At 37.8% G+C, this 13,165-nt stretch overlaps 1 protein-coding gene across 1 annotated transcript; it reads left to right on the top strand.

Moving 5' to 3' along the window:
- The first annotated feature begins 2,977 nt into the window (after positions 1-2,977).
- LOC120003608 lies at positions 2,978-3,307 on the top strand. Its single transcript, XM_038852627.1, has one exon. It carries the CDS (start codon positions 2,978-2,980, stop codon positions 3,305-3,307), a length of 330 nt encoding a protein of 109 aa, XP_038708555.1.
- Positions 3,308-13,165: the final 9,858 nt, after the last annotated feature.

Genomic DNA, 13,165 nt, shown 5'->3' with positions numbered 1-13,165 from the left:
CCACAAAAAAGGCCACATCATCCCGTTTAGCACTCTTGATAAGTGATTTAAATGGCACAAGCTCTTTAGCTAGTGCAGGATCCCCAACCAGCTTGACTGTTTTTCCAAACCACTGAAATTTCGTAGTCAATTGGCGATAATCCGTGATGACCTCACCCAGTGTGCTTAGCCATGTCATGCCCAAAACCACTTATGCAATCCCTAGCGAAAAAGGATGGAAATCTTGTAAAATAGTATGTCCTTGCACCTCCAATTCCACCTTTCGACAAATTCCTTTTCCTCTGATGGTGGTCCCCTTGCCAATTTTTTACACCAAACACATGACCAACATCCACTTCCATTCCAAGCTCGTCCACAATGGAGGTTGACACGAAATTATGTGAAGCCCCACTATCAATCAAAATCACCACCTCAAGGTCTAAAAGCTGACCCTTTAAAAGCATAGTCTTGTGACCAAGTGGCCTTCACATTGTACCAAGGGTTTTCTAAAGGGGATTGGGCCCAAGGTATTTGGCTTGGGGGCCTGTTGGGCCTAAGGGAACAGCCCAGCCCATGCGTGGGTGGGGGTTGGGCCCCTGATATAATGTGTTGGAAGGCTGGTTCTTATCAATGGTATCGGAGCATTGTCGATCCTCTCCTTTGGGCTGTCCCTGCGGAGTGGCCGACCATGGTACTCGACCCACGGGGGTAAGGGCCCTACAGAGGGGTCGGCCATGGTGCTCAACCAACGTGGGCGTTGGTCTCAAAGGGGGCGGTATTGATAAGTACCACATCGGAAGATGTGGGTATGAGGATGCAATTTATAAGTGACCAAGTGGCCTTCACATTGTACCAAGGGTTTTCTAAAGGGGATTGGGCCCAAGGTCTTTGGCTTGGGGGCCTGTTGGGCCTCTGGGAACAGCCCAGCCCATGCGTGGGTGGGGGTTGGGCCCCTGATATAATGTGTTGGAAGGCCGGTTCTTAACATACATCCAATGTTCAACTACTGGGATGGGCTGGATTTCAATCCTAAATTCATGACTATGAATTTCAGAAAAAGAGATTCTGTGCAGTCATCTTCGTCCTTGAAAATTAAAATTGGAGAAATTCCATTGAAAATTCGGAACACTTTACAGAGAAGAATATCAACACTATTGCATAGTCGAATTTTATTTTTGTCACTCTTTATTTAGGCATCATGAATGCATGCAGTGAAATTTCAGAACAGACATGCTTTTTATTAGCATGCTAATGGAAATACAGTTCTCATATTCGAAAGTGTTTTGATTCTATATTTGCAGTCACTTAGATTGCTGGGTGATGCCCCTGCTTCCTTCGAAAAGAACTGTGTGAGGGGGATTCAAGCGAATGAGGAAAGGATCTCAAAATTATTGCATGAGGTCAGTTATTATTGAAATTATAAATTTGACCATGCCCACAAGGATTCAAAAACTAACTGGTTGTTTATTGTATTACATTGTGCGTGCATGTCCTTGTAGTCGCTGATGCTTGTCACTTCATTGAATCCTGTAAGTTCTCAACACCATTTTCATTTCGTGTGTTTCTTCCTGATTCCCTGTTCTAACACCATTTTCATTTCGCGTGTTACTTCCTGATTCTCTGCTCTGTGAGTAATTAGTTTGTTGTTGTTGTTGCTTCCATCCAGAAAATTGGCTACGACAATGCTGCAAAAGTTGCCAAGACTGCCCACAAGGAGGGAATACCTTAAAGGTATCAATTCCTTCTTTACACTGTTACTTTGTTATGTGGGCCCAGTGATTTTTCCCTGTCAAATTCGAAAGACAGGCAAATTCCCATGCATGTAATGCCAAACGAACACACATCAAATCAATGCCCCATATTTTTCTTTGACAATTGTTTAATCATTGGGGGCATAAGTTATATAATGAAATGAAAGTGACTTATCGAAGAATGGGTTGCTGCATTCCCCAGGCAGCCTCGACACGCGGGGCGGTGGAGATATAATAAGAGCACTCTAAATTACTGATGCTTATTTACTAGTTGCTAGCATGTGATAATATGATAGTTTAATCCCCTGAAACTTTGGATACATTATATATTTATATTAGATCTAACTTGCAACTTGGGATAGATTATATTAAATCTACCTTATTTTGTACTGCAGGAAGCTGCATTTCATTATATTTTGTCAGATGATTTGCCTGATAGTCTACCCTCGATGAGGGGCATTCAACACCATATCGACCTTGTTCCCGGTGCTAGTCTTCCTAACCTGCCGCATTACCGAATGAGTCCGAAAGAAGGGGAGATCCTTCGGGAGAAAGTGGAGGAATTATTACAAAAGGGTTTTGTCCGAGAGAGTATGAGCCCATGTGCCGTTCCTGCCTTGTTGGTGTCAAAGAAAGATGGGAGTTGGAGGATGTGTGTTGACAGTAGGGCCATTAATCGAATTACGGTTAAATATCGTTTTCCTATTCTGCGTTTAGACGATATGCTGGATATGTTGGGTGGTTCAAAATTATTTTCAAAAATCGATCTGCGTAGTGGATATCATCAGACCCGTATCAGGCCAGGGGACGAGTGGAATACAACGTTTAAAACGAATGATGGATTATATGAATGGCTGGTTATGCCATTCGGCCTGTCTAACGCACCTAGCACGTTCATGCGGATAATGAACCAGGTACTCCGACCTTTTGTTGGACAATTTGTAGTGGTTTATTTTGATGATATTTTAATATATAGTAGGTATGAAAGCGAGCATCTCGATCATCTGAGGCAAGTCCTAACAGTTTTGCAAGAGAATAAACTGTTTATTAATCTCAAAAGGTGCAGTTTCTTGATGGACAGTTTAGTTTTCTTGGGATTTGTCATTAGTGCTGAAGGGGTTCAGGTGGATGAAGACAAAGTGCGTGCTATTCGAGAATGGGCAACACCTCAGACTGTCACGGAGGTAAGAAGTTTTCATGGTTTGGTTACTTTTTATCTCTGATTTATTCGAAATTTTAGTCCAATCATGGCTCCCATCACCGAGTGTATGAAGAAAGGGAAGTTTCAGTGGAATGGCAATGCAGAAACTAGTTTTGCTGTTATCAAAGAAAAATTGAGTACCGCTCCTGTTTTGGCGCTACACAATTTTGATATCGTTTTTGAAGTGGAGTGTGATGCTAGTAGGGTTGGCATAGGTGTTGTTTTGTCCCAAGCGAAGCAACTGATTGCGTTTTTCAGTGAAAAATTAAACGAAACACGCCGCAAGTGCTCGTTCTTCTTTTTTGGCTCCTATCAAATCATCCGATCTCGTTTCATCAACTGGTTAGGCTTTATTGCGTTCATATACTTGGTTTGATTCATTGTATGACATAACTGGTTGATCCAATTTTTTTATTAAAGTGGCATTGTTTATGTGATAGGAATAGTATGCTAAAGGCCATTATTTTATGTAATATTCAAACTCTATTTATTTATTTGAATAAAATATATTTAGCATTTAATATGAGAAAAGACATATTGACATCAGTGTCTTTTATTCTATGTGGAATATATATTGGTGTGTAGGGTCTAAGTTTACACGCGGAAGATCAAGTCATAAGTTCCTATCGAATATAAGTAAGCGATCACAGCTAAGACGGAATTGGATAAACCGTCGGCTTGGCTATGGTATAGTATTTCAGTATACCTATCTTGGTTACGGAGAGCGATAAAACTTGAACTTATTATACCAGTACACTCGGAGTGTATTGATAAGGACTACGTGTGAGTCAATTTTTTCAGTCTGACTATATGGAAAATTGTAGACTCACACAGACGTTATAGAATTGTTCATATTCTTAATTTATTAAAGATTATTAGTACATATGCATTTAATGTACGGGACTTTGATTTACTAAAGGGTGAGGTCTTTTTGTACATGCCAACATATACCAAGTGAGTTGGGTCACCGCATTAAATGTACGATGAAAAATAATCTGTTAATAAAATTCACGTCTAATTATGGATTGATGATACATTCTTGAGAATGTTTATAGGATTTGAGATTGTGTCAAAACCCTGCAGGTGGATTTTAATTAATCCGACACATTCAAATAAGTTAAGCGGTAAATTCAACGAAATATTTAAAGATGTCAATTAAATATTATGTTAGTGGCATATTTAATTGATGAGTATCTGTAACTTAACGTGAGGAATTTTATGAACAAGTATAACGAAAGGCTCAGATTTAATTTCAGATAAAACAGGGAGTGTAATTATAATATTTTAGCAGAATATATTATAATTTATGAATTATAATTATGTCCATGGGTTTGGGCTGATAATTAAATTCATAGGAAGCTCATGTTTTATTTTTCCTAATTGGTCCCCCACTGTAGCCCAGAAGCCCAATACTAGAAGATACAGGAAAACCAAAACGGACCGGAATTAGGAGAGGGAGAGGGAAAGGCACCGGCCCACCTAGGGAGAAAACCCTAGGTGTGGCCGAACCTTATAAATACACACATAGTGTGTGTTTTGTTTCATAAGTTTTGAGACACCAGTTGGTCTCTCTACTCTCTAATCGTTTCCACTAGTTTTGGTTTGTGTTCTTTAGGTTCTTGGAGAAAAAAGACCACCCTCTCAATCCAAGTTTGGGAATTGGTGCATATGGTGGAAGATCCGCAGGTTTGAGCTTAGTATCAAAGTTGCTGACTCCATCCTTCGTTCCTGATTATTAAAGATAAAATCAAAGAGATCTCAAGGTAAATAATCTACTTGCAATTAATTGATATATGGTTTATGCTATGGTGATTAGTATTTGATAAGAAATTTTTGACACTTGTCTAGCTATCGTTTATGTCTATGAGGTCCTTATACGTTTCCGCGAGTTGCATGTTTTCAACATTATACTTGGTTTGATTCATTGTATGACATAACTGGTTGATCCAATTTTTTTTATTAAAGTGGCATTGTTTATGTTAACTATAAAATTGAATCACGAAACCTTAATTTGTTTTGTTTATCGTGCATGTATTCAACAACTGTAACTAATATTGTAATTTCAAAGCTGTGTGTATGCTTTTGAAATCATCTATTAAACTAAAGTTAGTCACACGTGTATGATCTAAATACACTAATCATTTGTATGCTTATAATCATACTATAATTTTTAGTTTATGTATGCAATTAAATTGTAAAACGGTTCATAACTTCCTGTTTATGTAAGATTGTTAAATTACAATTTAATTTGAATGTCACGTGTGCATATCAAGTTTCAAGATAATAACATTGATTTTTAATTTAACATAAGTATTTTGATAAACTATATCAGCAGTATAATTCCAACAAAATTTTGGTATATGTTTTGGTATAAACCTTCTCTTTGTCACAAATCCTGGCCGTCCATCCCATGTAGTTTATGTGTTGCGGAACCCTCGTTTGACAAGTCTTTTTATATTATTATTTGACAAAAGTCTTTTTCCACCATAAATAAAAATGTTGACAACACGAGCACAGGTCTAGAATCACCTTTATGTCATTCTGAAATATCTACCTAAATTAATTATCACACAACTCAATCTAACCATTCCACAAATAAATCCTTATCTCCTCACGACATATTCTGCCCGTTTGTCAGATTTCGTTCTAGTGTTCTGTTACCATGGTACAACACTTAAACCTACTCTTTGTCACAAATTTTAACCGACCTAAATCCATTTGGGAATGCTTTGTATTTTAATCAATCGAGATCAAGTGTTGTCAGGTAAAAAATTATAGTGCTGTGAGGTGAGTTTTATTGATAAAAAGCGTTTAGCGTGTCATAGGCCCAGTTGCCCGGTAACCAGATGCTAAACATTTTAATGGTAACCAATTGTAACTCAAGTTAATTGGTGACGACTCTATGTTTGCTTGATTCATTTGCGTTCCTTCTGTCTCTTCAAACTATTACTTTCTTTTTTATCAAAATTAAATTTCATCTTTTCAGTAGTTCTCTTTGTCTCCATTGGTAGAGCTAGAGAGTATGGAGTCATTAGAATCACCCCAATGTGTTAGGTTTGGAGGTAGCGCCCTCAAAATTTTTTTGGGACTAAGTGTTGTTTTAAGAAACTCACAGCTCACCCGTCTTGAACTCAGGCCGTTCACCGTAATTTGACTCATTTTGTTAGTTTGTTGTATTTGAGACTTGAGTGTTGAGAGTCGAGAGATAGAGAAAGGTATAGAGCAATTGAGCAAGTTAAGTGGGATTGCGCCTTTGATTTTTGTGGATTTTGCAGAGAGGTAAGATATAATAATTCCGCAATTGCACAAGAATTTACGAAGAGTATAGTGTAAGCAAATACGAGATCGATTTCACAGAGACAAGTTTAATTTCACAGTTGTACCTAACTTAATGAATGATTTGAATTAAAGTAAAAGATTGGAAGAGTGATTGATGTAAGTAAACTAAACTAATAAAGAAGCAAAATTCATAATTTTTTATCAATATGAGAAGAATATTATGGCAATGATTTCACCTAACAATCCTATCATAAGCATTCAATTAACAAGCACACAATTATAGTTCCAATTCAAGAATTGAATTGTTTCTTAATTATGTTAGTTAGTTCGTTCGTTCGTTCATAGTGCCAACAAATATCATTAAATAATGAATTAATCTTGTTTGTTTGTAGTCGTTAACCCAAATCTAATGACTCATTAAGATCTAAAGAACTATAATAACAACCAATCTCATAAATCGTGTTCTCAGCATTCGACAATTAATTTTCTTAATTTCAATTCCACTAACACACGTGAATTCTATTCGTTCCTTAGTCTTAGATAGATGAGTCTATTTGCATATTCAATTGATGATCAAGCAACGAAATAAACAATAAACTTTTAGGCATAGAAATTAAAGACAATAATTATTCAACTATAATCATGCACTCATTAAATTAATAACTTGCAAGATTCATGCTCTATAAAACTAAATAAGAACAAAAGAAAAACTAGAGAGAACGGCTCTCCAACTTCCCTACAATTGTACCGTACCTACCCTTCCCTTCTATAATAGTTCAAACTTTCCCTCAATTATTACCCTTCAAATCAAGTTCAATTCCTTCTATGACTCGGTCTCTTTATTTTCAAAAGCCGACCCGCTTTCCTAGCTTATTGCGACGCACGTTCTCTCCCTAGTGACTTCGTCTCATGCTGCTTTCTTCTTTCTGTTTGATTACTGACTTTTGTCTTATTTTGGTTTCCTATTTCAGAACAAAAATCAAACTCTTTCTTTGCTTTTTATTTCTTTGACTTTCCACTTCCTTGGTCTTTCACGTGATGCTTTCTTCCCATTCATTGTCCAATTTTGACGTATATTGTGTCAAAACCCTCCAAAAAATGTCCTTATTTATGTCCTCCTAATTGGAATCAAAGACAGACTCCTCGTGGGTTTAATTCATGCGCTTAAGGTCTTCCTTTTTCACCAATTTTGCAAGAATTAACCTACAAAACAAACCAAAGATAAATTATGCAATATTCATATGATCAAGGTAAAATATCATATGATCAAGGTCAAAGTGGATTTGAAGGGTAAATTTAACGGATTTAGAATAAATGAAATTTAATGGGACTTATTTGGAAAAATATTTTTTTAGAGGAGAAAAATTGAAAAATGGATACTATATATAATATTTTTTAAATATTAAGGGGACAAAATAGAAAAAATTGGTAGTAAAATAGTATTTTCCAAAAAAAAAACTAAGAGTCTAATGATACACATACCTCCGCCCTTGTTACCGACATTGAATTAATGTAGAAATAATTTCACACCATTTTTTTCTTCATGTGGGTCATCCACATATAATGTGGATATTCATTTTCTTCATGTGGGTCATCCACATATAAATGTGTTATGATAGTGCAAGGCTTGTTCATTCATTCTATCATTTTTAGTTTTTATTATTTATTTTCTCTTTTTATATTAGGATCTGGATCTTGTTTCCATTAGTTATTTCTATAAAGAGCTGCCTCACAAAGCAGGCTAGAGGGTGGGGGGAAAAAGAGAAGAAGAAAAGAGGAGGAGAAAGAGATCCAAGAAGAGAAGCGAGAAAAAGAAGCGGTGTTTACGATCAAGGCATTTGGGTTCGAGCCAAATCAGGTTATTGATTGGTTTTAGATCTTTTCGTGAATGTTGCTTTGTTTGTGTTGTGATTCTCTTGTATTATCAATTTCAATCTCCATGCTCAAAGCCATTATTACACCTAGAAAATAAAGATAGATACTATGTTTGAATTGGGTTTTATGACCACTGAGAGGTGACTTGGTTGACAATCGATTGGGTTAGGCACACAATGAGAATCATATTTTTCAATGGTATTTAAAAAAAAAAGGAAGGGTTTTATGGATATGGAGACTTTGGAGTTTGGTCAGCATGTTCAAGCATTCCATTTTTCATGTTCAAGCATTCCCCTCATCTAAATTGTTAGGCACGTTTTCAGTATTTAACTTTCTAGTGTTCTCTTTGTCTCCATTTGCAGAACTAGATAGTATGGCATCATCAAAATCACCCCAATGTGTCGGGTTCTAAATACTCTCTGTATAATACAATATTAATTGACCTGTATATAGATTGTTGGTCTTATTAGTCAAAGAGTTTAATGGACTTTAAGTCATACCTGAAGAAAATGGGTCTGACAATTTTTTGGCCACTACAGTGGTCAAGTTCACCTCTCAATCAATGATCCGTTGTTCCCCAACACCTAACTCTTAGACCTTAAATCAACTTTAATCTTAGTCATTTAGTCATATCTCAAGACTCAAAATTGGAGGTATTATTATAAACCCCAATAAGAACAACCTAATTGGAGAATTCATATATATACACATACATACATATATATATATATATATATATGAAAATTCTCAAGTGAGGGATCCCTCACTTTATTTAAAATAAGGGATCCATCTAACACCACTCATTATGTGTAAGTGTGGTCCCCACACGTGATGGGGTCCACGCATGAATGGTGTTAGATGGATCCCGCACTTTAAATAAAGTGTGGGATCCCGCACTTGAGAATCCCTCTATATATATATATATAGATATAGATATATAGCTTTTCTCTTATACTGTCGCAAAATAAGGTCTCTAAATATGGACTTGCTTCTCTGTCGTACGATGTCTCCAACGGCTGAGATCCGGTTAGATTAAAACAAAAACCCTCGCGCACCATCCCTTCACCCAGCCTTATATCCATTCTCTGTCTTCCCAAATCACCTCCGCCTCTTTCTTTGACCTCCCCTCTACCTCCCACGACGAGTACCCTCAACCAACCATACCTTGATGATAATGAAAAAGGTGTGTTTATATCATACATTCTTAACGCATAAGGCATATTAATAGAGCATCTTCCACAAATAAATATTGCACAATTACAGCCATAGCATCCCCACATCAAGCAGTGGTTGCACAGTCATTGTGCAAACATGAACTTAATAAAATGGAGAAGTGGAGAACAAAGAACTCTCATTGAACAAATTGAAATCACTTGATAACTCAAAATGAAAAAATAGAAATCTTAAATCTGTAACAATCTCCAATTTCAAAAATAACTATCTTAAATCGATGCTTACGGACAGCGAACTCAAAATCACGGACGACCTCCAATTTCAAAACCCTAAACCCTAAGCGGACTCGAAATCTAGATCTTGGGACCTTACTTTGGGATACTTTAGGACAACGCATTTCGTGTCGGACAGATGAGAGGATGTGCCATTCGTCGCTTAGTGTCGGACTAGTGAGATGAGTGAAGGGCAGGCGAAGGTGAGCCCGAACAACAGAGGTGGAGTGAGGTTGAGACAGAGAGAGGACTGGATGATATGAGTGAAGAGGAGGCAGAGGTGAGCTCGTCGTGGGAGGAGGAGGTGAGGTCGAAGAAAGGAGGCGTAGGTGAGCTGCTAAGACAGAACGGAGAGAGGGTTGGGTGAAGGGATAGTAGGCGCGTGAGGTACTTTTTAGTGGAGCCTGATCTCACCCGTTTAAGACATCGTACGGCAGAGAAGCAAGTCCGTATTTTGAGACCTTATTTTGCGACTATATATATATATATGCATCTAGTTAAGAGCATTGACACTAGATATATGATTACTGCGCAATATATTGTACCCATAAAATGTGCACCAAACAGGGCAATTAAGAAACCCGATAAGGGTATGCCTTGAATGTTTGTGATGACAATTCTGTTGAGAACGATATCAACACACAGAGAATAAGCAAAAATAGAAATCGTAAGAATAAGACACCAAGATTTTACAAGGTTCGGCCAATTGTGCCTACTTCCTTGGAGTTGCAGATAGTTTTTACTATTTCAGAGAAAGAATACAAGATAGCGACTGTAGGGTTACAATCACAAAGTAAGCCTCCTGAAAATCCACTCTCAGGATCAAGAACAAATCTTCTCGGGTCGGGTCGGGTCGGGTCACCACGCATAAAACAGGCTACATACTAAAATCCCAACAATCTCCCACTTGGAGATTGTTCAACCACAAGTACCAAAGCCAACTGACTCCAAACAGCAAGCTTCCTTCTCTACAACTCAAGCCGTTTGTCTTCAAGCGGCAAAGACCAACTGAAGTTGCGCACAACCTCAGTTTATCTAGTGTGACAACCTTTTCAACATGTCTGCTGGATTCTTACTTCCACATCTTTTCAAGCTTCAACTCTTCTTCACTAACAAGAAGTCGAATCAAGTGATACTTCAGCTGAATGTGTTTGGTTCTGGAGTGAAAGGCTGGATTCTTCGCAAGAAAGATTCCACTCTGACTGTCACTGTAGAGAACACCTTTATCACCTCCCTTACCCAATTCATCCATAAAAGGCTGCAACCAAACCATCTCCTTTGCAACTTCTGAGTTAGCAACATACTCAGCTTCAATAGTAGAAAGGGCCACAACTTTCTGCAAGTTTGAACCCCATGAAATCGTTGTACCACCCAAAGTGAACACAAAACTTGTAGTGCTTTTTCTGCCATCAATATCATGAGCTAAATCAACATCTACAAAGCCTTCCAACTTCAAGTCACTCGCACTGAAACACAAACAAATATCTGAAGTGCCTTTCAAATACCTCAAAATCCACTTCATAGCCTCCCAATGCTATTTTCCTGGATGACTCATGTACCAACTCACAACTCCTACTGCATGAGCAATGTCTGGTATTATGCAGACTATAGCATACATAAGACAACCAATAGCTGAGGCGTAAGGGATCTTACTCATGTGCTCACGCTCCTCATCTGTCTTCGGTGACTAATCCTTACTCAATCTAAAGTGACCTCCCAACTGTATACTCACATGTTTAGATTATCCATATTGAACCTACTAAGAACCTTCTTCACATACTTTGCTTGTGAAAGCTTCAAAGTTCCTTTGGCTTTGTCTCTAGTGATTCGCATCCTAAGGATTTTTTTTGCATCTCTCAAATCCTTTATTGCAAACTGCGTTGACAACTGCACTTTCAGATTATTAATATCCTCAATGCTTGATCCTGCATTAAGCATATCATCCACGTATAGTAGTAGAATAATATAGGAGTTGTCAAAGTGTTTGAAGTAACAGCAGTGATCCTTTTCACTTTTGGTGTAACTTGAAGTACCCATGAAGCTGTCGAACTTCTTATACCACTATCTAGGAGCCTGCTTCAAACCATACAAGCTCTTCTGCAGTTTGCAAACCAGATTCTCTTTCCCCTGCACTGTGAATCCCTCTGACTGTTGTATGTAGATTTCTTCTTCTAAATCCCCATGGAGAAACAACGTCTTTACATCTAACTACTGAAGATGTAAGTTTTCACTAGCCACCATTCCCAATACCAATCAGATTGTTGTATGTTTACAACTGGAGAGAAAATCTCAGAGTAATCAATGCCATTTTCTGCTGAAAGCCCTTAACAACAAGTCTGGCCTTATACCATTGGCTGCCATCATGTTCATTCTTCACCCGAAATACCCACTTGTTGTGCAAAGCTTTCTTCCCTGCGGCAACTCAGTTAATTCCCACGTTTGATTCTCTGTCAGGGAATCCATCTCATCTTTCATTGTAGACTCTCACTTTTTTGAGTACGCAACTCGTAAGGATTCTCCATAAGTTTCTGGCTAACCACCATCAATCATCAAAATATAATTTAACGAAGGATAATAACGTACAGAAGTTCTAATAGACCTGGAGGACTTGTGTAATGCAATAGGACCCCACTTGGCTCAGCATCATCCTGCGAACCAATAGGCTGCACTGTGGGTTGTACTCAAGAATATCTAGACTGACAAATTCAAGCTCTCGCATCACAGCTTTATCTAAATCTGCATCAACACTAGATTTTTCTTTGTACAAGAATTTCTCCCAAAACACCACGTTCTGCTTCTAATAATCTTCCGATTTTGATTATCCCAAAATTTGTACCCAAATTGCTCATCTCCATAACCAATGAGGAAACACTTCCTTGCCTTTGCATCAAGCTCACCGCCATTATCAAACCTCAAGCATTTTAATTTCCAATCTATTTCAGTCTCAACCATGGCCTTCCACCTCTTGAATACATCAAACACATTAGATTTATTTTTCAAGAGATAAACCCATACCTTTCGTTGTAGTTGTTGATAAAGGTGACATAATACCAAGAACCTCCGAGAGATGTTACTGGTGAAAGACTCCACAAATCTGTATGTACGAGTTCCAACCTGCTCAACCTCAGTGCTCTGCCTCTTATCAAGAAATTGAGCTTCTTCTGTGTCCCCATAATACAACTCTCACACATCTCAAAATGAAATGATTCCAAATCTGACAGTCTGCCCTTTGACATAAGTTATCTCATCCCTTTATAACTCATATGACCAAGTCTCCAATGCCATAGCTTACGTCATTCTTCGATTCTACAACTACGATCGTGTTATCGGGGTCTGCAATTAAATATAAGGTGCCCCTTTTTCTACTACGAGCTACCACCATAGCCCCTCTTGTGAAATTCTATTCACCAGCCGCAAAGTGTATTGAATGACCAATGGCATCAAGCTGACCCAAAGATATCAAATTTTTCTTCAACTACGGAATATGTCTGATGTTCTGTAATGTCTAGACTAATCCGTTTGGCAGTTTAATGGTTGAATCTCCTTGACCGACGACATTTAATAACTGCCCATCAACCAAGTATACTTTGCCAAAATCACTAGCAACATAATTTTTCAGAATTTCGTGATGAGAT

This window comes from Tripterygium wilfordii, chromosome 8 (genome assembly GCF_013401445.1).
Source record: "Tripterygium wilfordii isolate XIE 37 chromosome 8, ASM1340144v1, whole genome shotgun sequence".
Classification (NCBI taxonomy): domain Eukaryota; kingdom Viridiplantae; phylum Streptophyta; class Magnoliopsida; order Celastrales; family Celastraceae; genus Tripterygium; species Tripterygium wilfordii.
This window is presented reverse-complemented; position numbering and strand designations above follow the sequence as displayed.